The sequence below is a fragment of the Octopus sinensis genome, linkage group LG20, assembly GCF_006345805.1.
Source record: "Octopus sinensis linkage group LG20, ASM634580v1, whole genome shotgun sequence".
Classification (NCBI taxonomy): Eukaryota; Metazoa; Mollusca; class Cephalopoda; order Octopoda; family Octopodidae; genus Octopus; species Octopus sinensis.
In genome coordinates this window covers 26093025-26120230 of record NC_043016.1, presented here as the reverse complement: position 1 = coordinate 26120230, position 27206 = coordinate 26093025, and the positions used below count along the sequence as shown (strand labels likewise).

Sequence of the window (27206 nt, the reverse complement as noted above, 5' to 3'; positions counted from 1 at the left end):
GAAACTGGAATGGAAAACTAGCACACACCACAACATGATAACAATATAAATAAAACTAAAAACATAATAAAATACACAGATAAACAAATGGAAGTAAATAACTATATACATTAACAAAATTTAACTAAATACAAAAAAAGTAATAATAAGTAGGTGTAAACACATGGAAAAAATAAACAAAAACAAATTACACAAACGTGTATAAACAAAAGATACAATAGGGGTATACACATGCACAAATAAAGACATACAATAGGAATATAAAATACAAAACGGCTGGCCTTTAGTAAGGAGAGACACACAAATAAGAAAGAAGAAAGCAAAGGACCACTGATGAGGTCACAGAAGTGTGACGAAAGAACTCTGGCCGAAATAAGATTAATATTAATGTAAAAATAAATAAAGCGGAAGCAAATTAACACCAAATATATTGCACGTGTGTTTTTATTGGCTAAACTAGCAAAATGACCATTACGAAATACAACAATATATATATATCAACAGCAGCAGCAGTATTTAATGTCTGTCTCCCTATGCTGGCATGGGTTGGATAGTTTGACAAGAGCTGGCAACCTAGAGGACTGCACTAGGTTCTATTGTTTGTATTAGCAGATAGTGTGCATATATATATATATATATATATATATATAGAGAGAGAGAGAGAGAGAGAGAGAGATAGGACAATTGCAATGAATGTAGAGATTAGTACATCTGCATATTTCTATTTCTACTGTCAATTATATAGGATCTTTGATTTAAATTTGTCTGACATATATTTCTGCTGCATAGAAAACTAGCAACTGCATTTGCACCCAGCTATTTTTCAAATGGCCATTGGAGTATGCAACTTGATTCAAGGACCATCCACTGATGTGGCTTGAAGCAAACTGAGTGTAATTATGCATGGTTAATGTTATTTTGCTAGGTCGCTTCAGTTTTTGAGGGAAAAGAATGTGTGGGGGAGATTTAGAAATTTGATATGGCTACAAAAAAACTACCATGTGGTTGACCTCATCCTGACCTTAGAGATGAGAATCTTTTAACCTTTTTGATACCAAACCACCTGAAACTGCCTATAGTTCTGTAGTACAAATGTCTTGTTTTCAAAAGTTCTCAATTAAAATCTTCCATCAAACCTTAGTCATAATTCATCTTCCTAACACTAGCTTAATGGTAACTATATTATTTTACTAAATTCTTTGTTATATTTAAAATTAATTAAAAGAAATACGGAGCATCTCAAAGTAATTATGGTAACAAACGGGTTAAGTAAGTCAGCGTATCTTTTCAACCCTATTCCTTGGTGGACTATGAGTTCCAATACTGCATGCAACTGCTGGTTATTAAATCAAATGAAGTATGAAGAACTTATGAGACCAATTCAAAATTTTGTCTGGATGAGTCGAGTTTTAGATTATATGCAGTTTCCTCCTTCTTTCCTTTTAAAAAGCGATAGTTTTATTTAAGGAGTAAACTGATTGCTGCTGGAAAGTCAAATCAGAAAATACCTTGAAATTTACCATTTATGTAAGCATACATACATATATACATGAACAACTAGGTTATTGGATGTAAAATAAAAACCAACACTAGTTGTCAAGTATTGGTGTCACAAATTAAACACAAATACACATATGCACTTGCATTAATACTCATATATATATATATATATATATATATATATATATATATATATATATATATATATATATATATGTATGTGTGTATGTGTATATATATATATATGTATGTATGTATGTATATATTTTTTTATTCAGTTGACTGTGACCATACTGGAGCACCACCTGGAAGGGTTTTAGTCGAACAAATCAACACCAGGACTTTTTTCTTAAGCTTAGTACTTATTCTATTTGTTGATTTTGCCGTTAACTTTTGGGGTGGGGGGACAAACACAGACATAAAGACATACACATGCATACATATATATATATATCATCACCATCATCGTCATTTAACGTCTGCTTTCCATTCTAGCATAGGTTGGACAGTTTCTACAGCTGGATGCCCTTCTTAATGCCAACCACTCCAAGAGTGTAACGGATGCTTTTTACATGCCACCAGTACGAGGGCAAGTCAGGTGGCACTGACAACAACCACACTCGAATGGTGCTTTTTATGTGCCACCGGCACAGGACCAGTCAGCTGACACTGGCATTGACCATGCTCAAATGGTACTTTTCACATGCCACCAGCACAGGAGCCAGTCAGGCGGCACTGGCAGTGATCACACTCGATTGGTGTTTTTTATGTGCCCCCAGCATAGGACCAATCAGCCAGCACTGGCATTGACCTCATTCGAATGGTGCTTTTCAGGTGCTACCGACACAGGTGCCAATCATGTGGTACTGTCATTGGCCACGACAATGACTTCACTTATATGAGCATTAATGCATGTACATATGTATTTAGGCTTGTGTCAACAATACTTGACAACCAGTGTCCAATAACCTTGTTCAGCAAAAGAGACCAATACAAGTACTAAGCTTAAAAAATAAGCACTAGGATCGATCTGGTCAACTAAAGCTCTCAAAGTGATGCCCCAGCATGACCACAATTCAGTGAAGTAATCAAGTAAAAGACTAAAGATGAAAGAAATTTTCTATAAGTTCATTTCCATTCACCTATATTTTATTGCAAATTATTTGGAAAAATAGGTTACTGTCACCCAATTATTGAAATCTCATAGTTTCACCTGCTATTTTGTTTGTTCTATGCTGGATTGCATTGAAACTTCTTTGAAGAGTAATTAAACTATTCTCTCAGACCTATAAAATTTTAATTTATGCTTATAATTACATAGGGATTGAATAATTAAAATTGTGTTACATTTATAATTATTTATGGGTTGGAATAATTATAATTTTACTTTTATGAATTATTTAGGAATTATAATAATTAAAAGTCGTTTTTTAGGATTGGTACAGTTGTGAGAGCACTGCAAAAAAAAAAAAATCTGTGTCAGTTATTTATGATCTTTTATGTTCTGAGTTCAAATCCTACCTATGTCAACTTTACAGTTCATCTGTTTTAAGTTCAGTAAAATTTAGTCGAATCCAGGTAAAAAAAAGTCAGCAGGTGTAAAAATCACGGTAATAAAGTCACAGGAAAAAATTTACAGGGGTTTTGTTGGGGATGGGTGGGAGGTTGTCCATGGGGGTTTTGTCTGGGCTGGGGGCTTCGTCTGGATCCCATAAATTGTGACTTTATTACCATTGTGACTTTTTTTCCCTGTGACTTTATTACCAGTCACCTATCAGTCAAGTACTGAGATAGATTTAATATTCTTTAGAGCAGGTATTCTCAACATTTTTTTTTATTCTGATGGAACTATTCAATGTTTAAAAATTAGTTTTATAGATTCTTCTTTCGAAATTTCTATTTTGTTTGCCACTCATTAACTTTTGTAGGTTGAACTTAGAGAAAGAAACCTAGATGTGTCTTGCAATACATACATCTAAAGCAAAATTTTTTTTCAAGGGTCCTTAAAATAATATTGTGGGTCCCCAATTTACTATTTTGTTGTGTGGGTTTCAAAAATCTTATATGGACATCAGGGTCCATATAGACTCTAGTTGAGAACCACTGCTTTAGAACATCCTTGATATGAGTTGAATTATATAAACAAAACAAAGACTACCTTGGAATAGACTAAAATATTCTTATATTATCTAATGTATAATTAAAATAAATAAATGTGCAGTTGTGGCTGTGTGGTTGAGATGTTTATTTCCCAACCGTATGGTTTTGGGTTCAAGTTGAAGCATTGAGGTTGAGATTATTGACTTATCCCCCTAACTCTGAAATTACTAGCCTTGTGCTAAAAGTTTGAAGCCATTATTATTATTGTGTTGTTGTTTAGAAATTATCATCATCATAATTATTATATTTTATTTCTCAAAGCTCTCGATCTTACTTGCTCTGGTTAATTCTGTGAGAGCAGACAACAGGGTCTCTTTCCACAAATTATATGACTAGTTACTTAGTTAAGTATTGTGTTGAGTATCATGGAAGATACACAACACCCAAGTGCCAATCTCAAAATCCTAGAGCAGTTTTTTGGAGGCATGCTTTTTTGGAGGCCTTCAGTTTCCATCTAGAAAATCACTCACAAGGCTTTTGTTGGTCAAGGGTTATAGTTGATGACACTAGCTGAAGATGCCATGCCTAATTATAATAATAATAATAATAATAATAATAATATTTTCTATTCTAGGCACAAACCTGACATTTTTGGGGAGGGGACCAGTTTCATTACATCAACCTCAGTGCATAACTGGTATTTAACTTATTGACCCCGAAACGGTGAAAGGCAAAGTCAACCCCAGCAGCATTTGAACTCAGAACGTGAAGACAGGCAAAATACCGCTAAACATTTTGCCTGACATCCTAACGATTCTGCCAGCTTGCAGAAATGATAATAGAAAAAGTAGCAAACTACCAGGACCTAGCCATTGAATTACAGAGACTATGGAAAATGCAGGTAAAATGTATCCCAGTAGTTATAGATGCATTGAGAACTATCCCTAAGGGTCTGAACAGATGGATTGAAGAAATAGGCATACAACTCAGTTTAGTACAGCTCCAGAAAACAGGACAGCTAGGATACTTAGGAGGGTTCTTAGCATCTAAGGTTACTTACTGTAGACTGATGTTAGGAATTTTTCTTTTCCAACAGTCTAATCTGTTGTGTGTATATGAATAATAATAATAATTATAATTATTATTATTATTATTAATATTATTATTATTATTATTATTATTTTATTATTATTATTATTATTATTATTATTATTACTCAAGGACCTTTTGAGCAGGATGGGCTACTCAACCTGATGAAAATTCTAACTGTGCCCCATTTGCAAGGTCATGCACTGCTTATCTTGATATGAGATCACTATATTGTACATATATGGTTGTGATGCATGTTCCTGATGTAGCCTTATCAGATAGGTAGCCATGGTGGGTATACTGGGCTTCATATATTTTACTCCAGTGTCACTTTGATGGCATGCTCTGCTCTCTCACTCAATAATAATAATAATAATAATCCTTTCTGTTATAGGCACAAGGCCTGAAATTGTGGAGAGAGAGCAAATTGATTACATTGACCCCAGTATGTAACTGGTACTTATCTTATTTACCCTGAGAGGACAAAAGGCAAAGTCAACTTCGCAGGAATTTGAACTCAGAACATAAAGACAAATGAACTGATGCTAAGCATTTCACCTAGCATGCTAACGATTCTGCCACTTCATCACCTTAATAATATAATAAAAATAATGATAATAATAATAATAAAGACCCCCTTTGATCATAAATGATCATGAGATTGCATCTAAAATGTTCGCCTCCAAGGTACAAGTCCGGGCAAGGTTGTTTATGGAAGACAAGAAGTCACCCTTGCGTACCAGCCTCCCCTCTCCATGCCGCAGATGTTATCCAAGAGAAAGGCAAAGCCAATACAGCTTGGCACCAGTGATGTTGCAACTCAATTCTACAGATGAGTGAACTGGAGCAATGTGAAATAAAGTGTCTTGCTCGAGAACACAACACACAGCCGGTCTGGGAACTGAACTCACAACCCTACCATTGTAAGCCTGTTTCTCTAACCACTGAGCCATGTGTTTTCACTAATAATAATAATCTCTTAATATAATAATGAGCATAATGTTTTTATATATTTGTGTGTGTGTTATATATATATATATATATATATATATATATATATATAATATATATATATATATTATATATATATATATATATATATATATATATATATATACATTTCTTTTTTCTTTTTTTAATTGTTTCAGTCATTTGACTGTGGTCATGCTGGAACACTGCCTTAGTCGAGCAAATCGACCCCAGTATTTAATCTATCAGTTTCTCTTGCCAAACCGCTAAGTTGCACAGAGTGAATGGTGAAGGGAGAGGAGAAAAAATAGTAATTCAGTGAAGGAGAAGTAGTGAGAGTAATAGCCATGACTGAGAGGGAGTGAGAGAAAGTAATAACAATGGGAGAGGGGAAGTGGCAAAGAAAGCATCATGTATCTTCTACTATAATAATCTACTATAATCATACTCTTGTGTATTTCTCTGTCACAACATATGAATGAGAAAGGAAGGGGTGATCCACCGACGGAAGTGGGATGGTGAAAAGTAAACAAAAGTCAAACAGCACTTCAACTTTGTGTGAGTATATATGTGTGCATGTAAAAGGGAGGAACGTGAATGTGTTTGTATAAAATATATTTATATATTTGTTTATTTAGAAAGATACATAGAAAATAGAATTACAGACACATGCGCATTTACACACGCACACACACACACACATATATATAAACAGACACACTTAAAAAGGAAACGAACTGTGACAAAGTATAGAAAACATATAAATGCATACATGTGCGCACACACACACAGTTGAAGCACTGTTTGATTTTTTTTTTCACCTTTTTGTACCCTTTTTATATCCTACAATTAGCCATCATTTTTGACAGCACAGGGTCATTTAGTAATAATAATAATAATAATAATAATAATAATAATAATGAACACGCAGAGCACTAACAACCAAGTTCAAAAAATATGTTGGAGAAATTGGAATTGACATGAGGGCAAAGCATACCTCCAAAAAAATGCTCTAGGATTTTGAGATTGGTACTTGGGTGTTGAGTATCTTCCATGATACTCAACACAATACTTAACAACTAAGTAACTAGTCTTATAATTTGTGGAAAGAGACCCTGTTGTCTGCTCTCACAGAATTGTTCATATGAATGAGTGTGTGTGTGTGTTAGTGTCTCCTTATCTTAATGTAGCATGATAATTTTAAGTGAGTGTCACCACCATCATGCAAGCAGTGTCCTTCATTTCTAGTCTTCAGTGAAAACATGTCCAGCCATATTTTCCCACAGCTTGTCTCTTTGACAGAGCTGCAGTCCTGAGTGAAGCTACAATCAAGACTATGCAATAGGTATCTAAAATGTTACCAAATGCTCAACCAGTCCAGCTATGTGGGGTAAGTGGTTCCATATTGGTGATCTATAGTAGTTAGTGGTAATAACAAGTGGCAATAATATTCTTGAGTAAACTCTTGGCATAGCTGAAAATTAACTGGCTGGTCTGTTCTTGAGGACTTTCAGGCCAGGGTCTCATGAATTACTTGCAGAAGTCTCTGGCTTAACAATGATACCAGGAAGCAATGCTAGTTCAAGATAAATTCTTGAGGTGCCATTAACCAGACTGATGAAACAGTTCTGCATGCACTTGTCCAGTATGCATGCACTGTTGATTTGCCTTTTTGGTTGTGAAGGGCAAGCAGTTTTTTTAATCTGTTTGGTATCTTTGGTGAAAGATGCTTATTTATTGAAAAGTAGACAAGGGTGGCAAACATGGTCTGAGTGAACATGCAGCCTCTGAGAATGCACCTGTCGATTGGAAAAGGACAACTGGGAGAGGACACTTGACTTTTTGCCTTAGTAGTCAGAATAGCAGTGGTTTTTGCAGGGTTTCTTAAATGTAACCCTCATTAGCCAACTCACATTTGGTGAAGATTTTGGTTTTTATTTCCATTGTTTACATGTTGTTTTTTATAGTAGCGTAGATTGCCCTTTATTTAATAATGATGGCAATTCTTGTCAATTTCGACGTATGAATGTTTGAAGGGGAGGATTTAAAGTTAGAGAGTGTATGTGCAGTTACCTCCCCTGACAGCAAGTTTAAATAAGCTGGCCAGTAGAGGGTATAAGCAACATTAAGGTTCATTTCTTCCCCTTTTCTTGCCAAGATGTCAGGCAGTAAAGACATGATCTAGTTTCTCTCTCACACCACATGCCAGTGAGCAGATAGGAGGCAATGCACAAGAGAAGACCATAGCTTCCATGCATCAAACCATTTCCATTTATCATTCAGCATGTATACACATGTGTAGCCACATTAACGGTATTTAAAGTTACCACCTTGTTCCATGTACTTCTTTATACCGTGTTCCTGTCAAATGATATTACAGCCTTCTGAGTAGAGTCACATTAGATGGAATACAACCTATCATTCTATAAGAGTAATAGAGAAAAAGAAAAAAGAGAAAACTTTTGAAAGAAAAAAAAACCCCGAAGAAGCTACATCTATTTGAGATGGATGTGTGAATGTAATTGGAGTCCAAGAATGGATTTTCTTATGAAGTTGCTGTGGGGATATTGATGGTTTTGATTTTGCCTGGGATTGGACAAATGTGTCTGTTGGTTACAGGATATAGTTCTTTTATTGTTCTTTTACTTCAACTCAAATTGTTTTGATGCATTGTGAGAATGATAATAATAATAATAATAATAATAATAATAATAACAATAACAGTAATGGTTTCAAATTTTGGCATGAGGTCTGCAATTTTGGAGGAGAGGCTAAGTCAATTATTTCGATCCCAGTGTTCAACTGGTACTTGTTTTAACCAAGCAAAGTTAACCTTGGAATTTGAATTTAGAACATAAAGACAGATAAAATACCACAAAACATTTTGCCTGCTGTGCTAACAATTCTGCCAGCTCACCACCTTAATAATAATGATAATAAAAATTATAACAATAACAATTCTTAATTCAGAAATTCAAATTAATCAAGAGATAGATTATTTCACATCATTTTTCTACTTCAGAGAAGAAGATTTACTCAGAGAGAAACTCATATTGGAAGATGACAAGATATTTCAGGAAATCAAAGAAAATAAGGATGGTACTTATTACATTGGCGGTGTTGATGTTTCATTCCAAGATGATGGAAAAGCATGTATTGCTTTGGCTGTATTAACATTTCCTGAATTAGAGGTAATTCCAGCCTTGAATTTATCCCCATTTTTGGTGGATAATCTCATCATCATCATTATCATCTCCCTTTCTTTCTCCTCTTCCACTTCATTATCATCATTTTAACAGTTACTTCACAATCCTTGTACTTTTCCATGAGGGGCATAAGTAGAGATAAATGTAACTGTTAATTTACCTATGATAGTCTCATCTTAATTATCCTATCACATACTTTGACTACTTCAATTACCTTATCTACCCACTTTTCTGCTAACAGTATGCTTACTCCACCCACTCCATCATTCCTGCCGACCCAGAAGAATTTGAATCTCTGTCTCTTACCCATGAGGAATATAGCTGAGGCTCCACTCCATCTTACTCCTTGTACACCACATACATCAACATGACATCACTCTAGCATTTCAACAATCTCCCCACTCCTTCCTTTCATTGTGCCAACATTGATGGTAGTGGCCCTGAAATTGAGTACTTGAGGGTGGTTGCAGTAAGGTAGTTGTTGGAATTTTGTCATCACCTGAAACAAAGATCTGAGAAAATGCTTGATAGCTTGCATAGAGCTTTGATACAGAGTTTATTCAGTGAAATACAATGAGCTACAGTCTCCCCCACCTCGTGCAACATCTAGAGCAAAAGCCAACAAGTGGGTATGAGAATAGGTTGGTTACGTAGAGCAGTTTAAGTATTGTATGTCTAAATATTCAACTATATATGACACACATGAGGGCACTTGTATGAGGGCTATAAGGAAAGAGGTATAAGGGTATGCACAAAATATATGTATTCACATACACAGCACATGAAACTTGAGTTGCCAAGTGAATATGTTAATGTACAAATTAAAATGGTGGGGAAGAATGAGTGGGCATAACGGGTGTGCAGAATGGACATTGAGCAGTCCTTGTGTAAGCTCACACCATATAGCTAGTTCAGGCATGGAAGGAGAGCCATAGTATTTAACAGTAATTATGAATATAGGCGTAGGAGTGGCTGTGTGGTAAGTAGCTTCCTTACCAACCACATGGTTCCAGGTTCAGTCCCACTGCTTGGCACCTTGAGCAAGAGTCTTCTACTATAGCCTCAGGCCAACCAAAACCTTGTGAGTGAATTTGGTAGATGGAAACTGGAAGAAGCCTGTTGTATATATGTATACATGTGTGTGTGTCTGTGTTTGTCCCCCCAACATCGCTTGACAACTGATGCTGGTGTGTTTACATCCCCGTAATTTAGCAGTTCAGCAAAAGAGACCAATAGAATAAGTACTAGTCTTACAAAGAATAAGTCCTGGTGTCAATTTGCTCGACTAAAAGCGGTGCTCGAGCATGGCCACAGTCAAATGACTGAAACAAGTAAAATATTAATACTAAATTAACATACATATATATTTTTAATCGATAAATTCATCTCATAAGCATTTTGCAACAGGAATGGGAGTCTGGCTGAAATTGAAATGAATTGAAAATTACATATGGCCTTAGCAACCAGATATTGAAAGAAATGGGGGAATCCTAGATTCATTGACTAATTCACATTTGAATAATAATAACGAAAACTTAGTTGTTGATTCAAGAAATTGCAAATGAGCAAGTTGTTGATTCAAGGGCATCAGCAAGGGGAAGGAATGATATTTGGGAATGTATTTTAAATATACGAAAGACGCTGCTGGTGTAAACTAAGCTTAGACATCATATAGTTAGTTCGGGCACGGAAGGAAAGCTGTAGTATTTAATAATAATTATCATTCTTATCGTTAAAATATTAATACTAAATTAATATACGTGTGCATTTTTAATCTATAAATTTATCTCATAAGCATTTTGCAACAGGGATGGGAGTCTAGCTGAAATTGAAATGAAATGAAAATAACAATACACACGCACACACACACACACACACAACAGGTTTCTTTCAGCTGCCATCATAAGGCTTTCATCAGCCCTGGAACTACAACAAAAGACATTTTCCTAAGGTGTCACACTGTGAGATTGAACCTGAAGCCTTGTGGTTGTGAAGTAAACTTCTTAACTGCACAACCATCCATGCTGCTTTTGTCTATCACTTTTATTTCTCCTTTTATATTCCCTCAGGTTGTCTACACCAAATATAAACACTTTGATAACCTACTGGAATATATCCCAAGTTTCCTTGCCTTCCGTGAAGGTCCTTGTGTTAAGAGTCTTTTCAATGATATGAAAAAAGAAAACCTGCCCTTTTTTCCACACGTAAGTTGAAAACACTCAGAAAAAAAAAAAAAACTTTGATGTTTTTATGTGATATATGTTTATTTGTTGTTGTTGCTTTTATTGTAATCCAGCTTAGTGTTGCCTGGATAATGGTTTTTGTTGTTATTGTTAAGGCCCTTTTTTGTGTTTCCATTGTTGCAGTTTTTCATATTATATTAGTTGCATGGAGAATAAATGTTGTTTATGTTCTTGTTGAAGTTCTTCTTCTGCTTCTTCTTCTTCTCCTTCTCCTTCTCCTCCTCCACCTGCTGCTGCTGCTATTGTGTTTCTTCCATTCTGAGTTCAAATCCTGTCAAGATTATTTTTACTTTTCATTTTGGGTGGGATGAATGGGGCGGGGGGTTAATAAAATAAAGTACCAGTTAACTACTAGGAGCAATGTAATTGATTAATGCCCCCACCAGTCATAAAATTACTAGTCTTTTACCTGGTGTAATTAGCTGAACAGTGGTTCTCAACTGGGATTCATATGACCTCTGGGGATCCATAAAGAACTTTAAGGGGTTCATGTGAGCAAAATAATAGATTGGGGATCTACAGTAGTATTTTAGGGTACATGGGAAAATTTTTCTTTAGACATATATATATGGCAAGTAACAGCTAGGTTACTTACTCTAATACTTAATACTCAGCATGTCTGCTGTCAGTGAAACATGTTCTCTCACAGAGTCCTCTGCAGATCTATAAAAATGAATGTGTGAAAGGCAGAATAGGAATTTTGAAAGAATATCTATAAAAGTAGTTTTTAAGCATTGAAGGGCTATGGGGGTCCACCAGAATAGAATAGTAATCAAAGGGATCTGTAGCAACAGTGGTGGCAATGGTAGTGATGGTTATGATGGTGGAGTTGTGGTGGAGGTGGAGATGTTGTACTATTGGTGATGGTGGTGGTGGTGGTTGCGGTGATGATGGTAGCAAGTGGTGATTCATGATGATTAATGTTGACCGACCAATTGTACAAAGCAATTCATAACTGTCTGTAAACTATGTTCAAACATTAAGCAAAGATAAATGTTTGATTGGTCTTTGTGCAGACAACTGAAGAAAGAAATGAATAACTAACTCTCTCTTTACCACCACCACCACCACTACCACATGTGTATCTGTCTGCCTGTCTGTCTCACTATCTCTCTCTCTCTCTCGCTCGCTTTCTCTCTGTGCAAATGTGGTTGTAGAATGTCACATTAAGATATTTTCTATGTAAATCCCTGGGTTGTTTTGTTAAAGTGTTACATAACTGTCCACTTTCGGTGATATATTGAATAGTCAACAGTATGTGCGTGACAGAGAGAGAGAGAGAGTGAAAGAGAGACAGAGGGAGAGAGAAAGAGAAAGACAGAGAGAGATTAGTGTAAGCTTCAGTGTTCTTTTGTATGAGTTTCACATCCACCACAGAAAACTAACGTCCAGATGTTGCCTTCCTTCATAAATTTTGTTGGCTTTGCTGTTTTTCTTAAGTCATTAACATTTGTATGCACTTACACACACACACACTCTCTCTCTCTCTCACCAATGCACTGTTGATGCTCCAAGATAAGCTGAATGTCAGAGAAACAATCCAGGAAGTGGATAGTTCTTTTTAAAAGACTCTGTCACATCAACATCAACATCTATGACATCCTTAATACGGCATTTTCTCTCCTGGTAAATAATGAATGCCACATCTCAGTTACAGCCGTGTTGACTAAAGTACATCAATGAGGAATTCTGGGATTGGTTTATTCTAAGGCTGAACTCAAAATAAATATTTCATAAATTTACTTAAAACAATGTCTTTGAGCACCTGCATAAGTTGTATAAGCATAGGTGTGGCTGTGAGGTGGGGATGAGGAGGTTGTTTTGCAACTGTATAGCATCAGGCTAGGGCTGAGATTGATGATGATGACAATGGCGGTGGCAGTGATAGTGGGTATCAGTGTTGCTGCTGTTGTTGTTGTTTAGCATCAGACCAATCCTGTTTGAGTAAAACTACAATTAATAGAATCCCTGCATCGAATTTACCATTTTTCAAATTTTAGGTGTTGTCTATATGAAATTACTTTATATTCAATTTGTCCTCCCTATTTTTTTAAGTTTGCAAGCTGTATTTTAAGAGATATTTGGTTGTTACTTCTAACAGATTGAATGGCCATGTAGTAGGGCCTCCAAAGTCCAAGAGAAATTTTGCAAGGCAGATTGATGTTGCTTTGAAACCTCTACCTTCAAAGTAGGTGGTGACCACTTTCACTCATCAGAAATTCTTTTGGTACCTACATCAGAAGTGAGTGGGCCTTCCCTTCAACTCCCATCAGAAATTCACAGAACCACTTCTTGGATATTCAGCCACCCCCTTAAATATCTGATCCCTGGACTGATATACCACCTGAACCCTTCTCTTGTTAGCCTTGCTACGTACAGACCCCCATCATGGTATGGAGACAATATAATTGTCTTAAAAAGAGCAAAGCAAAAAATAGTGTTTGACAATATTTTCTTGTCTCATAAGGCAGATAGCTGGCTGAATCGTTAGCATGCTGAACAAAATGCATACCTGTATTTCACCCATCTTTATGTTCTGAGTTCAAATTTCACCAAGGTTGACTTTACCTTTCATCCTTTCAAGCTCATTAATCCCTCCCTCAAAAATCCTGGCCTTGTGCCAAAATTTGAAATCAATATTTTCTTGTCTCATTGTCAAATCATATAAATCACAGAGGGAGATTTGGCTGCTATTTCTAACAGGTTAGCAACAACCACATAGAAATTTCTTTGTTATCTCGTATGCACACATCTAGAAGTTATTGTTTTTTTCATTTCATACAGCACTAATGAAAAATTCACTTGCTATCCTTAAATAACTTTGATCAGGTTATTTGCAGTGCTACCCAAATTTGTGTAACAATGACATCACTGTCGTGTTGTTCTTTTTTATTGTTCCTTGTCACAAGCACCTCTCACTAGTTGTTACTATTGGTCAACAATGTATGTCAGTGATGTAGTTATTTCATGTATCCATGATACTACAATTTTCTTGACAACTGTGCACCTAATGTGACATACATTGCAACAACAACATCTAACACTAACAGTTTTAGAATTTATCAAAAATTTCATTATATATTTCTTCAACAGGTTCTTATGATTGATGGAAATGGTATTCTACATCCAAGAGGTAAGAAGTAATCCCCTCAAAACATCATGTCACCAACCAATTTAAATTATTATCAATAATTATTTTCCTTATTAAGGCAGTGAGCTGGCTGAATTGTTAACACACCAGGTGAAATGTTTAGTGGTGTTTCATCTATCTTCACATTCTAAGTTCAAATTCTGTCGAGGTTGACTTTTACATTTCGTCTTTCCAGGGTCTATAAAACGAGTACTAAACTTACCCCTTCTCCTGAAATTACTGGCCTTGTGCCAAAGTTTTAAAATCAATAATTATTTTCCTTACGTGCATTCTTCCTACAAAATCACAAGGATAGATAAGACCAGTGCTTAACACCAAAACAAAGTATAGTAGTGTTAGGTGCAGTATCAATGATAGGCAAATCTTCCTTTCGATAATGACGGAGTCTATCAAAGGAAAATATTTTTATTGGCGGCATTGAAAGCTATAATGCAAGACAATGAATCAGCTGAGAATTTCATAGAAATATCAGTACTTAAGATGATGGATTATACATTACTGGTATGTTTGTTCCTTCCCAAGCCATGCCTGGCTCATAAGGGTTGGTTTTCTGGTTTCATTGGCATATAGGTCCCCCCTCCCCTGGACAAGACATTGGTCTGTCATAGGTGAGATGCAAGAAGAAAGAGTGAGAGAAAGTTGTGTAAAAGAGTCAGCAGATGTTCGCCATTACCTTCTGCCGGTGCCATGTGGAGCTTAAGTATTTCACTCATAAACACACACATCGCCCAGTCTGAGATTCGAACCTGCGATCCCTCAACCACAAGTCCGCTGCTCTAACCACTGGACCATGTGCCTCCACCTATTCCTGCTATACATATTTATAACTAGACTGAATTGTTGACAATTGTGTTGTTCATGGACACTGTACAGTGAACTATACCACACTGTGGTACCTACTTACAGCTTGTTAGACTGGACTGCTGACAGGAGTGTTGGTCATGGACACAGTATAGTGAACTATACCACATTTTGTGATGCCTACTTACAATTAGATAGACTGGACACTTGATGGTTGAGTGTGTGGCTCAGGAACACATTATGCCACCACTGCCATCATCATCATTACCATTATCATCATTGCTATTGTTATCAGTTGTAGTAGTAGTTGATCAGTGTTAAGATTTAGCCATTATTATTTTCTGTGTAGTTGTTCTATTGACCTATACTCTCTAAGATGTCCTTTACACACTCTCTGTTTCTTTCTCTCTCTCTCTCTCTCTCTCTCTCTCTCTCTCTCCTCTCTCTCTCTCTCTCTCTCCCCCTTCTGTCTCTCTTTCTCTTCTCTCTCTCTCTCTCTCTTTCCCCCTTCACTCTCTCTCCCTTTTCCACCGTCTCTCTCCCTATTGATAACCATCTTTCTTCCTTTCAGATCTTGGTTTAGCTTGCCATGTTGGAATAGACTTGGATATACCCAGTATTGGTGTTGCTAAATCTCTTTTTTATTGCCATGGAATTCAGAAGGATAGCAGTTTCTATGAAAAGGTTTGTAATTTTCAATAATTCCATTTTCTAACTTGTTGTCAGTTGCCACTAGTTTTGATTTTTTAATAATTTTATGCACTAATTAAACTAATTAGAAATCAATAGTTGTGATGATCACAGTCCATATGTAATAAACAATTCTAATATACGAAGTCTTTAATACTTCTGTCTCCCTTTCTGCCATGACACTAATTCTGAAGCCAAAAAAAGATCAATGAGTACTTCTGTTAGATTTGTTTGGCAATTGGTTAACTTATTGAGTGCTTATATTTTTTTTACATTACCACTTGTGAACAACAGTGATGACAAGTACTGCTGATTACAAATTTTAAAAAACCCATTCTTTAGATCAGTGGTTCCCAACCTTTGTTATGCCCCACACCCCTAAAACTTTTAATATGTTCTCGCACTCCTTAAGATAATAATTTATATAAGAATAAACGTGCCCAGGGCAATTACCTTCTTTGACCCCCTATAAATCCAGCCCTGCTTGTGCCCCCAAGAGGTGTGAAACACCCCTGGTTGGGAAACCCAGCTTTAGATATATTGAATTTCTGATGGTAAGTGTGACAAGGGAGTGTTTGTAACTTAGTGCATGACAAATATTACAGAGGACTTCATTAAAAGAACATTTGTTACTCTTTTACTCTTTTACTTGTTTCAGTCATTTGACTGTGGGCATGTATATTTGTATGTAGATATATATATGTATATATATATATATATAGTGCCGGTGGTACATGAAAAGTACCATCCGAATGTGGCCGATGCCAGCGCCACCGTTTTGGATGGCTTCCGTGCCGGTGGCACGTTAAAAGAACCAACCGATTGTGGACGATGCCGGATTCCCCTGGCACCTGTGCAGGTGGCACGTAAAAAGCACCCACTACACTCGCGGAGTGGTTGGCGTTAGGGAGGGCATCCAGTTGTAGAAACTCTGCCAGATCAGACTGGAGCCTGGTGCAGCCCCTGGCTTCCCAGACCCCGGTCAAACCGTCCAAACTGTGCTAGCACGGAAAACGGACGTTTAAACGATGATGATGATGATGATATATGTATGTATATATACATATACTTGCTCTCACACATACAATTCACAACATTACAGTATAGCTATCAACTCATTTCCTATGTTCTTCAGGTACAGAATATGAAAGATGGTGGAGATAGTTTTCCTTTAGTTCGAGAACTTGACAACAAAACTATTGCTTATGTAAGTCTTTAATTTACTTTGTTATTTTTTTTTCAGTTTTCCTGCCATTCTTCATCCTCATATTTAGAACACTGAACATATCTGTCATTTTATTTTCATCCTTAGCCATGCTCTTCCTGCCCTTAGAAGCAGATGCCACCTACAACAAGCTGCATTCATGTTAAATCAATCTATTGCCAACCATATTTTTGCCCTTTGTCTTATTATTGAAAGATCTTGGGAGTTCCTCAAATATCACTACCTCTACATTATCTTCGTTGACCTCAAGGCAGCATTTGACATGGTTAACCATAAATCCCTCTGGAAAATTCTCAAGCTTGTCAGCATGCCTTTCAAGATCACCACCTTGTCCCAGCAGCTCTATAGCAGTGCCAAGAGTTATGTGTGGGTGAATGGGAAGAACTCTGGCTGGTTTTCCATCAACAGTGGAATCAGACAGAGCTGCATAGCTGCCCCTGACCTCTTCAGCTGTGTCATCAGTCATCTGATGACCAAAGTCAGTGAGTGAGTGTCTGATATTACATTTGGGAACTACCACCTTACAGACCTGGAGTATGCAGAGGATACCATCCTATTTAGTGACTTGATCAACTAGCTCAGAGATGCACTGATCATTTACAGAGAAGAATCAGCAAAGTTTGGCCTTCAGGTGAATTGGGTGAAGACCAAGCTGATGCATGTCGACGATAGTCCAGACCCTCCTCCTCTCCATATTGGCCCTGACATTATGGAGTTTGTTAGCTCCTACATTTACCTGGGCTCTGCAGTTACCAGCAATGGTGAACTGACCCTGGAAATCAATCACAGATGTGGTCTGGCCGCCAGGGTCATGTACTCCCAATGGAAGCCCCGTTGGTGCCACTGCTCTATCTCTCGGAAGTCAAAACTCTGCATCTACAACATGTCAGTTCTCCTCTATGGAGCAGAAACATGGCCCCGCAAAAAGACCCTGGTAAAGAGGATCAACAACTTCGATAGCAAATCCCTGAGAACCATTGAGATCATCAGATGGTCCCTTCATGTTTCCAATGAAGAACTATGTGCACTCACATCACCCCACAGCTTCCCACCTCATAGCTATCCACCACAAGCATTGGTACAGACATGTTCTCTACTTCCTACCAGATCATCCTACCAGAGCCTCTTACTCTTGTTCGACACAGCAACTGCCATCTGGAAGAGGCCTTGTGGCAGGCCTTGTACTAAATAGATGACTGGATGTGATTAAGAAAGATCACCAGAGGCTTTATGTAATCTTGGAGGATGCAGTGAGGCTGGGATGGGACAACTTCTCTCTCTCTTGCTCTATAACCAAGAAGAAGCTCTTTTTTACTGCCTCCTCCATCCTGCGAGTAGTGGTTTTTCTCTGTGTATATATACGTGTGTGTGTGTGTGTGTGTGTGTGCGTGTGCATGCATGTATGTATATATATATATATAAATGCTGCTGAAAACACTTATTAGTAATTTTATATGTGAATTTTAAATCCACTTGAAAATATAATACTTTGCATTGTAATATTGATTTTGTATTGCTTTAATTTAGGCTCTCAAAAGTACGAAAGATTCCAAGAAACCCATTTATATATCCCAAGGTTATAAGGTATCTCTATCAACTGCAGTATGGCTCGTGAAGCAATGTTGTAAGTACAGGATACCTGAACCAGTTCGTATGGTAAGTGATGAAGCAGAACTTTTAATCCAGAGTGTAACTTAATGTTAAAACTAAAAATTAAATAATGAAATAATGAGCTGTTAGAAATTGCAATTAAATCTCCTTCAAATAGCACCCAACATTCTTTGATACAGGAAAGATATATTAAAATATGAAGTTCTGCAAAACTCTAGAATGACAAGGTTGGTCATGTTAGTTTATGTTCTAAACATCAGCTTAATAATGACAATGTTATAGCCTTGTGAGCAAGCTTGGTAGATGGAAACTGAAAGAAGCCTGTAATATATATGTATTTATGTATGTGTGTCTTTGTTTCTGTTTATGTCTCTGTAACTTAGCAGTTCAGCAAAAAAGACCAATAAAATAAATAGCAGGCTTACAAAGAATAAGTCCTGGGGTCGATTTGTTTGACTAAAATCAATTAAGGCAGTGCTCCAGCATGGCTGCAATCAAATGACTGAAACATGTGAAAGAATAAAAGAATTAAGAATGTGTTTGTTTTTTTGTGTGTTTCTGTGTGTGAGTGTATTTGTGTGTACTTTTGTCTTGATATCATGTGATGGTTACAAACTAGTTTCATTATCACACAAGTGATGTTGCTTGTTTCCGGTCTTCTGTGAAAAATGTCTCTGGTTATGAAGAAGCTTGGAAATAAACAGTTGGGTAACAGGAAGAACACCTGGCAACAGAAAAATTTGCCTCAACAAATACCATCTGATCCATGTAAAGAGGGGAAAGTGGATGTGGTGGTGGCGGCGGCAGCGGCGGCGGCGGTGGTGGCGGTGGCGGCGGCGGCGGTGGCGGCGGCGGCAGTTGCGTCGTTGTTTCCTTTGACTTAGTTGTTAGGAAAACGTACCAGATCATCTACAGAAATGCTGCTTTTGGTTGAATGGCCGCCTATCTCACATTTGCTTAACACCATGAAACTAGACTTAGACACATATTAACTTTTCACTTTTTCAGAGATATTAACATGCTTATATCTCTAGTAATATCAGACATGTCACTGTATCCTTTGGCAATGCTCTTAACTCATATTTACCAAGTATTATCTCAGAGAAAAAAAGCAATTAATATTATTTAATTAATAGTGGTGATAGTGGCAATAGTGGAGGAAAAAGAAGAGGAGGTTTTAAAAGCAATATTTCAATCGTTTTGTTCTTTTCCCTTTTATAGGCTGACCAGTATTCCAGGAAAATTATCAGAGAATCACAGACTTCATAATGAACTGAAATGTTCTGAAATATCAATGTTTGCTACAATAATATTTTTAAAACAAAAAACATTTTTCTGGGAAAAAAAAAACTGACATATTTTATTCCATGTTTATTTCATAAAAGGTACTTTTGAGAGGGTTTTTGTTGCTTTTACTTTGCTAGTCTTGCAAGTTACTTAGCAACCTCATTAATGCTGCTGCCACAAAAAAATCCCACCCAGTACCTTCTGTAAAGTGGTTGGCATTAGGAAGGACATCCAGCCATTGAAACCATGTCAAGCTGACACTGGAGCTTGGCACAGTCCTCTGGCTCATTGAATTGTTAAACCTTCTAATTCACGTCAGCATGGAATATGGATCTTAAATGATGATGGTGATACTGTCTTTTGTACAGTGTCAAAATTCCATTGTATTTCTTTGGGCTGGTCACTGGTATAATTCCACAGAATGAGATGCAAGTTTATTTTGCAATTTATAATAGACAGTACTATTAAGAAATACATATGGAAAGAGAATATAACATCGATTAATTGGTCTTAAATGGCTAAAATAACCCTTCCATAATTTCGTAATTGCTTCTGTTTAAAAAATTGGTCACTGATCATCTTATTTGTCAATCAAATCCAATTCCAAAATTTCGTTATTTTTTTATAAGCTTATAAAAACACAAAAACAAAAATGAACAAATATTTTTCTTAATATGATTTTAAAAGATTTTTTTAATAAAAATCAACCATGTATTTTAAAACGAAATTATTTTATACATCATTGCAAGTGGCTGTGAGTTTAAGGTACTGGACAACCTTGCTACTATCATTGTATTGCTTATCTTTGTATTATTTGTTTGGTCTGGGCAAAGAATCTGTGATTGTGGCTTCCACTGTTCTTTCAGGTTGGTAAAACTGATGCTTCTTTAACATTCTTCTTGGACAGTTTTTGAAGTCCACAGCTGCAGGTAAATAATATGTGCAAAGAATATATATTCCAAAGAGATGAACATTATGGGGCAGGGGAGGAAGGATTGGATCGGGCCTGGAAAGAAAGGTGATTCAGTGTGTGTGAGAGGTGAGACTAGATAGTGCCTTAAGAGCAGAGGCCATTGTAGTAGTGTTAGAAAAGGTAAAGAGAGGACATAGCATATCCATGGGCCAAAGGATAGAGTGTGTGTTGAGGCAGGGGGAGATAGAGTGTGTGTCAGGGAGTGACTGAAGTCAAATTACCTATTTTTCAGATGCAGTTTTCAGTATCTACTGTCCCGGATGTTGGAGCAGTATTCGATTGTGGGTACAGATTTAGTAGTTTTGGGCGGGGCTGAGGTGTTTTGTTTTTTTTTTCTGGCTCTGAGGAAGAAGACCACTCTTTAAGATGCTATATTTGCAATGTTGTATAAGAGTGTTTGTTGAGGGAGATCCACAGAGATGGTGAGACCTAGCATTTGAAGAGATTGTGAGGGCTCTAGTGGCATGTGATGTTCATGTCCTGGCAATAGAATTGGTGTGTTAAAAGATTTCTTGATAAACATACTCTTTGTGTCTTTTCATTATTAAAAGAGACAAAAGTGGCATGACCCTCATCGGAGAAAAGTGTTTGAAGTTTAAGGCAGCGAGCTGGCAGAAACGTTAGCACACCAGGCGAAATGCTTAGTGGTATTTCGTCTGCCACTACATTCTGAGTTGAAATTCCGCTGAGGTCGACTTTGCCTTTCGTCCTTTCGGGGTCAATAAATTAAGTACCAGTTACACACTGGGGTCGATGTAATCGACTTAATCCCTTTGCCTATCCTTGTTAGTACCCCCTAAGTTTAGCCCCTTCTGGGCAATAAAGAAATAAGTGTTTGAATTTTCTGTTGCTGTAGTTGAAGCAGATATGATCCAAGGTGTTTAGTTGATCTTGGATATGGTACATAGCTTAAGTTTATCCCTACTGAAATATGGATGTTCTATCAGAACAAATTATACTTTCATATGTTAAACTTTCATATCTGCTTTCGGTACAAAATGCACTCTCGTTTATATTGCTAGTGGGAAAATAAATCCCCACAACTCCAGTGCTGAGACCACCAGTTCATATGATTTTCTTGGTCTTATCAATGATGTTTGACAACTAGAAATAGCTGTGGCTCATCTCTCCATCAGTGATTTATAGAATAAAGTATCAGAACAGATGCTGATGTCACAGTTAGCCAGCGAGATTGTTATTTGATACCTAATTCTGATGATAGCATAATCAGTTTGAAATACATATATTAATCCAAAGGGGGCACTCTGAAATGACTGTTGGTGTTTTACACCTTTTGCTTAAAGTCAAAATTTTTCTCCAAGGCAAACAGCAGTGAAAATGGCTTTTTAACAGGCCAGATTTTTGACCTGATCTAAAAATTTCTTTATTGTTTTTAATTATACTACTAAATACATGAGACAACTCTTCGTTTCTTGACTCTCTGCCCACCTCTCTCTCTCTATCTCTCACACACACACACACAACAATCCATGGTTTGTTTCAATCTTTTTCACAATCAAGTATTAACTTTTTAGCATTCATATTCTGTCAAATGCATTGCTTATTAATTAATTCACATTGTTTTGAATAATTAATCATGCATTATCTCAGTTTTGAGATTTCAATGATGTAATTGTTTATTTGTAGAATAACATTGTTAGGTAAGTGTGAGATGCTGGATATGGCTGGTTTGAGCATAAAGTAGAATATTTGGGCCAGATATGGTCAGTTTAAATGCTAAAGGGTTAGATGATGAAACACACATCCAGTTGTTAAAAAATAATTGCTTCAGCAAATAAACAACCCACCGACCACCTCATCTAGTATGGATAAAAATTTGTCTAAAAGACTTGAATTTTTGTTTTTGTACTGAGGTTGACATTTCATCCATCTTGTGGTTGCAGTCTGAGTAGATTTCATAAAATGCTTTGATCATGGCTACCAACTGGAAAGTTTGATTTTAGCAAGCAGAACCTTCCATTGAGATATTTGCCTTAACCATTTTGAAGATATTCCTAATCAATGTCATAACATTCCTTTTGTATATATATATATATATTATATATTTATATAAGCACACATACACATACCCTTTTTTCTATCTAAAAAGGACTTTCTGAACCCCAATATTTAGATGCTATTATTTATAGACTTATGTGTGTGTTTTGAGATATTCCAAAAAAGTGTTATTTCATGTACAAATTCTTATGACATCAAATATATATATATATATAATATATATATATATATATACAAGCATTGAATTATCATCACTATATAATTACAGCTGTTTCGTAAACTTTTTTATATAGTATAATAATTATGTTACACACTCAAAATTTTGTCCGTACATTTTTATATCAATATGTATAAAGTGAAACTTACTCATCGGATCTCACGGACTATTATATAATAACATATTTGAAACACAACCATATTTGTATGAAGTTTGTAAATTAAATCCGCTGTCTTTTTTTTGTTGAGACTTCTCAACTGCCAAACTGAAATGAGAGTACATGTTGTTTTTATCAAACAGGTAAACTGTAACATACAAAAACCTGGCTTCTTCTGTTTGCTATTTCACTGTCATTTTAAATTATGAAATAATCATCAAAAGATATTAACTGGAGGTTTTCAGTTACATGTATGTATTATAAGTATTGCTTCTCAGATCATTATTACAGGAACTAGAGGGCCTGTGATGAATATTTTTTATACTGTAGTTCATAACAAAGAGTCTTGAATTTTGTATCCACCAATGAGTGTAAATATGTAGCAAAACCGAACAACAGAATATATTTTTCAAAATGCCTTAATAACAAACAGTTAGAAATGTGGTTTTTTTTAATGTTTATGTCTGGCAAGCTTACATATATTTTGATACCATTTACATTTCAAAGTTTGTTTACGACAAGTTTCATAACCATCCTTGGTTCTATAATACAAATTTCTATTTTATAGTGACTTAAATTATACCCCTTCCACCAAAATTTCAAGGTAATTTGTGTCCCAAACACCATTTTAATAATAACAAAATTATTTAATTAAATTCCTCATTATGTTCAAAATTAATTTAAATAAAGACAGTTTACTAATCTTTTTAATACAAATAAAATTGTTAACAAGTCATTGTTTTTCTGTATTTTTTCATTAAAATGTTACTGTTTTTCCTACAAATTTAACGTTGCTTAATTTATCTTTTGTTTTCACTCATTGTTTTACTGACTCGACTATCAAAGTGGTGTTCAAGTCAGCATTTTCAGGTACAATAATACAAACTGTATAAATAACAAGAGCGTTGTACATTATTTACATTCAACGGATATTTGTCCTCATCTTGTTTGTTAACACAATGTTTCGGCTGATATACTCTCCAGCCTTCTTCAGGTGTCTTGGGGAAATTTCGAACTTGGGTTCTCATTCCCAAGGTATTTTTCAATGTTGTTGTTGTTATTCAGGTCACTGCCTGGAATCAAACTCAGAATCTTGGGGTTAGTTGCCTACGCTTTTAATCACCACACCATATGGGCATATGGCGTAGGGGTTAAGAGCGCAGTTTATTAGCCCCAAGATTCCAAGTTCAATTCCAGGCAGTGACCTGAATAATGATAATAATAACATTGAAAAATACCTTAAGAATAAGAACCCAGGTTCAAAATTTCCCCAAGACACCTGAAGAAGGCTGGAGAGTATATCAGCCAAAACATTGTGTTAACAAACAAGATGAGGACAAATAACTGTCAAATGTACATAACTCCTCACCTCTCAAATATAGAACTGTATTATCTAATCAGTATGGAGCCAACATTAGATTTCAAAGAGCATTGTAGTTTGCTTGAAGCATTGTAGTAGAAAAAAAAAGAGAAATAAAGCTTTTAACAATGCAGTAAGTTTTACAAAAACCCTTTATATTTCAGGCATAGCTGGAGAGTTGCTGCTGCTGCTAACCCAAACACTGAGCAGTCAAAAATAACAAAATCTATGTAAATACACATTTCTTGGACTGCTTCCTCCTGAAGATAAGCCTTTGTGCCCAAAATATAAAGGTTTCTTTGTAAAACTTTCTGCATTGTCAGAAGCTTTCTTTATTTCCCTTTACTTTCATTTTTTACTTCTATATATAAATAATAACAATGATTTCAAATTTTGGCACAAGGTAAACAATTTTGATTGAGAGGACTTAAGTCTATTACATAGACTCTAGTCTTTGACTGTTACTTTATTCTATAGACTTGCAAAGGATGAAAGATAAAGTAAACCTTAGCAGGATTTCAACTCAGTGTAATGAGCTGTAAGAAATATTGCTTAGGTTAAAAGGTGGTGAGCTGGCAAAAATGTTAGTATGCCAGGCGAAATGCGTAGCCGTATTTTGTTCTGAGTTCAAATTCTGCTGAGGTCGACTTTGCCTTTCATCCTTTCAGGGTCAATAAATTAAGTACCAGTTACGCACTGGGGTCGATGTAATCGACTTAATCCCTTTGTCCTTGTTTGTCCCCTCTGTGTTTAGCCCCTTGTGGGTAGTAAAGAAATAGGTATTTCGTCTGCCGCTACGTTCTGAGTTCAAATTCCACCGAGGTTGACTTAGCCATTCATCCTTTCGGGGTCAATTAAATAAGTACCAGCTACGCACTGGGGTCGATGTAATCGACTTAATCCCTTTGTCTGTCCTTGCTTTCCCCTCTGTGTTTAGCCCCATGTGGGCAATAAAGAAATAAGAAATACTGCTTAGCACTTTGTTTTATGTTCAGGCATTTATGATGACGAGTGTTCTAGCTGATCCGATAATGTAACAGCCTTCACATGCAATTAATGTGCAAGTGGCTGAGCACTCCACAGACACACATACCGTAAACATAGTTCTCAGAGAGATTCAACATGACATAGAGTGCAACAAGGCTAGCCCTTTGAATCACAGCTACAACTCATTTTTGCCAGATAAGTGGACTGGAGTGTGAAATAATGAGTCTTGCTCAAGGATGCAACACACCACTGGGGATTGAAGTTGTGACCTTATGATCATGAGCTGAATACCCTGACCACTACACCATGTACCATCACTTTAATGTGCAAAGGATTGAGCTTCCAACCCAGAACCTGAGGGTCTTGTTTATATTTATCACCAGATAGGAGCATCTGCTTTCTTCACAATCATGTGATCTGGTTCAGTCGCACTGCACAACACCTTGGACCAAGTGTCCTCTACTATAGCCTGAGTTCAAATAAAGCCTTATGAGTAGATTTAATAAACAGAAACTGAAAGAATCCTCATGTATGTATGTGTTTACTTGCTGTAAACAAAATAAGAGTACATGGTGTTCCATTAAATGAAAAGTTAAAATACATATTATAAATGCACAAACAAATGGAAAACAGACACAGAAGGACACCAAATTCTCATCAGTTATCAGCCAGAGGGCCAAACACAATTTCGCACCTTGAATGATAATATAGGTCCCCTCTGGTGGTACCAGCAGCAAGAGTCACAAGTAAGCGACAAGCCAACGAACAAGGGACCAAACATAACAGAAAGAGAACAAACAAACAAGAAATAAACAAATATGCTATACCTTCTTTACAGAACTCATTTTTTCCATCCAATTGATTTTGAAGACTGTAGAATAAATGATAATCAGATGGGGCAATGGCTGGCAAATGTAATGGGTGGGGTATCGTTTCCCATTCAAACTACTCTAGCCTTTGGAATGTCATCCTCGCTGTACGCAGCCAAGAATTATCCTGATAGAACACAATTTGTCTTGAAACTAAAGATGGTCATTTTTCTTCTAGCACAGGTGTTGATGAATGGTTAAATGACCAAATCCAAGCTTCTCTGCTAGTTCCTCAACAGTTACAATGGGATTTTGTTCCATCAGGGTTTACAGGACATCTTCGTTGAGCTCTACAGCTATTCGATGGCAATATTACCATTTTCATCCCCTGGTATTTTGCCTTCGCCAAGTGCAAGGAGGGTATGAGAAAGTGCTGCTGTGATATCACGTCGCATATGAGCACGCATATTGGTGTGAAGTTTGAGTCTTCACCAGTGGCCACAATGTGGATGACTTAAGACACGCACTTACTGCATCAGCTCTTCTTGGTTGTATCTTCTAGGTTGTATTTTCCAGCTCAGAATTTTTGGAACTCCTGTTGACACCAGTTTACATTTATTGTCTAATCCCCATATACTGCATTCTTTGTACTTTCTTATTTCTTTATTGCTCACAAGGGACTAAACATAGAGGGGACAAATAAGAAAAGACGAAGGGATTAAGTCGATTACATTGACCCCAGTGCGTAATTGGTACTTATTTAATCAACCCCAAAAGGATGAAAGGCAAAGTTGACTTCAGTGGAATTTGAA

General features: G+C 36.4%; 1 protein-coding gene across 2 annotated transcripts in view; it reads left to right on the top strand.

Moving 5' to 3' along the window:
- LOC115222570 (endonuclease V-like) overlaps window positions 1-19906 on the top strand; it is a 35521-nt gene extending 15615 nt beyond the window's left edge. The window contains exons 1-8 of one of the 2 annotated variants that reach the window (XM_036511521.1): window positions 6961-7048; window positions 8681-8849; window positions 10934-11068; window positions 14201-14240; window positions 15631-15743; window positions 16885-16956; window positions 18502-18630; window positions 19807-19906. In XM_036511521.1, the coding sequence (XP_036367414.1) occupies window positions 7023-7048; window positions 8681-8849; window positions 10934-11068; window positions 14201-14240; window positions 15631-15743; window positions 16885-16956; window positions 18502-18630; window positions 19807-19854 (732 nt within the window). In that variant the 5' untranslated portion in view covers window positions 6961-7022 and the 3' untranslated portion in view covers window positions 19855-19906. Of the gene's footprint in view, window positions 1-6960; window positions 7049-8680; window positions 8850-10933; window positions 11069-14200; window positions 14241-15630; window positions 15744-16884; window positions 16957-18501; window positions 18631-19806 lie in introns of those variants that run through there. The other variant, XM_029792846.2, reaches the window with a different exon arrangement.
- The last annotated feature ends 7300 nt before the right edge of the window (window positions 19907-27206 follow it).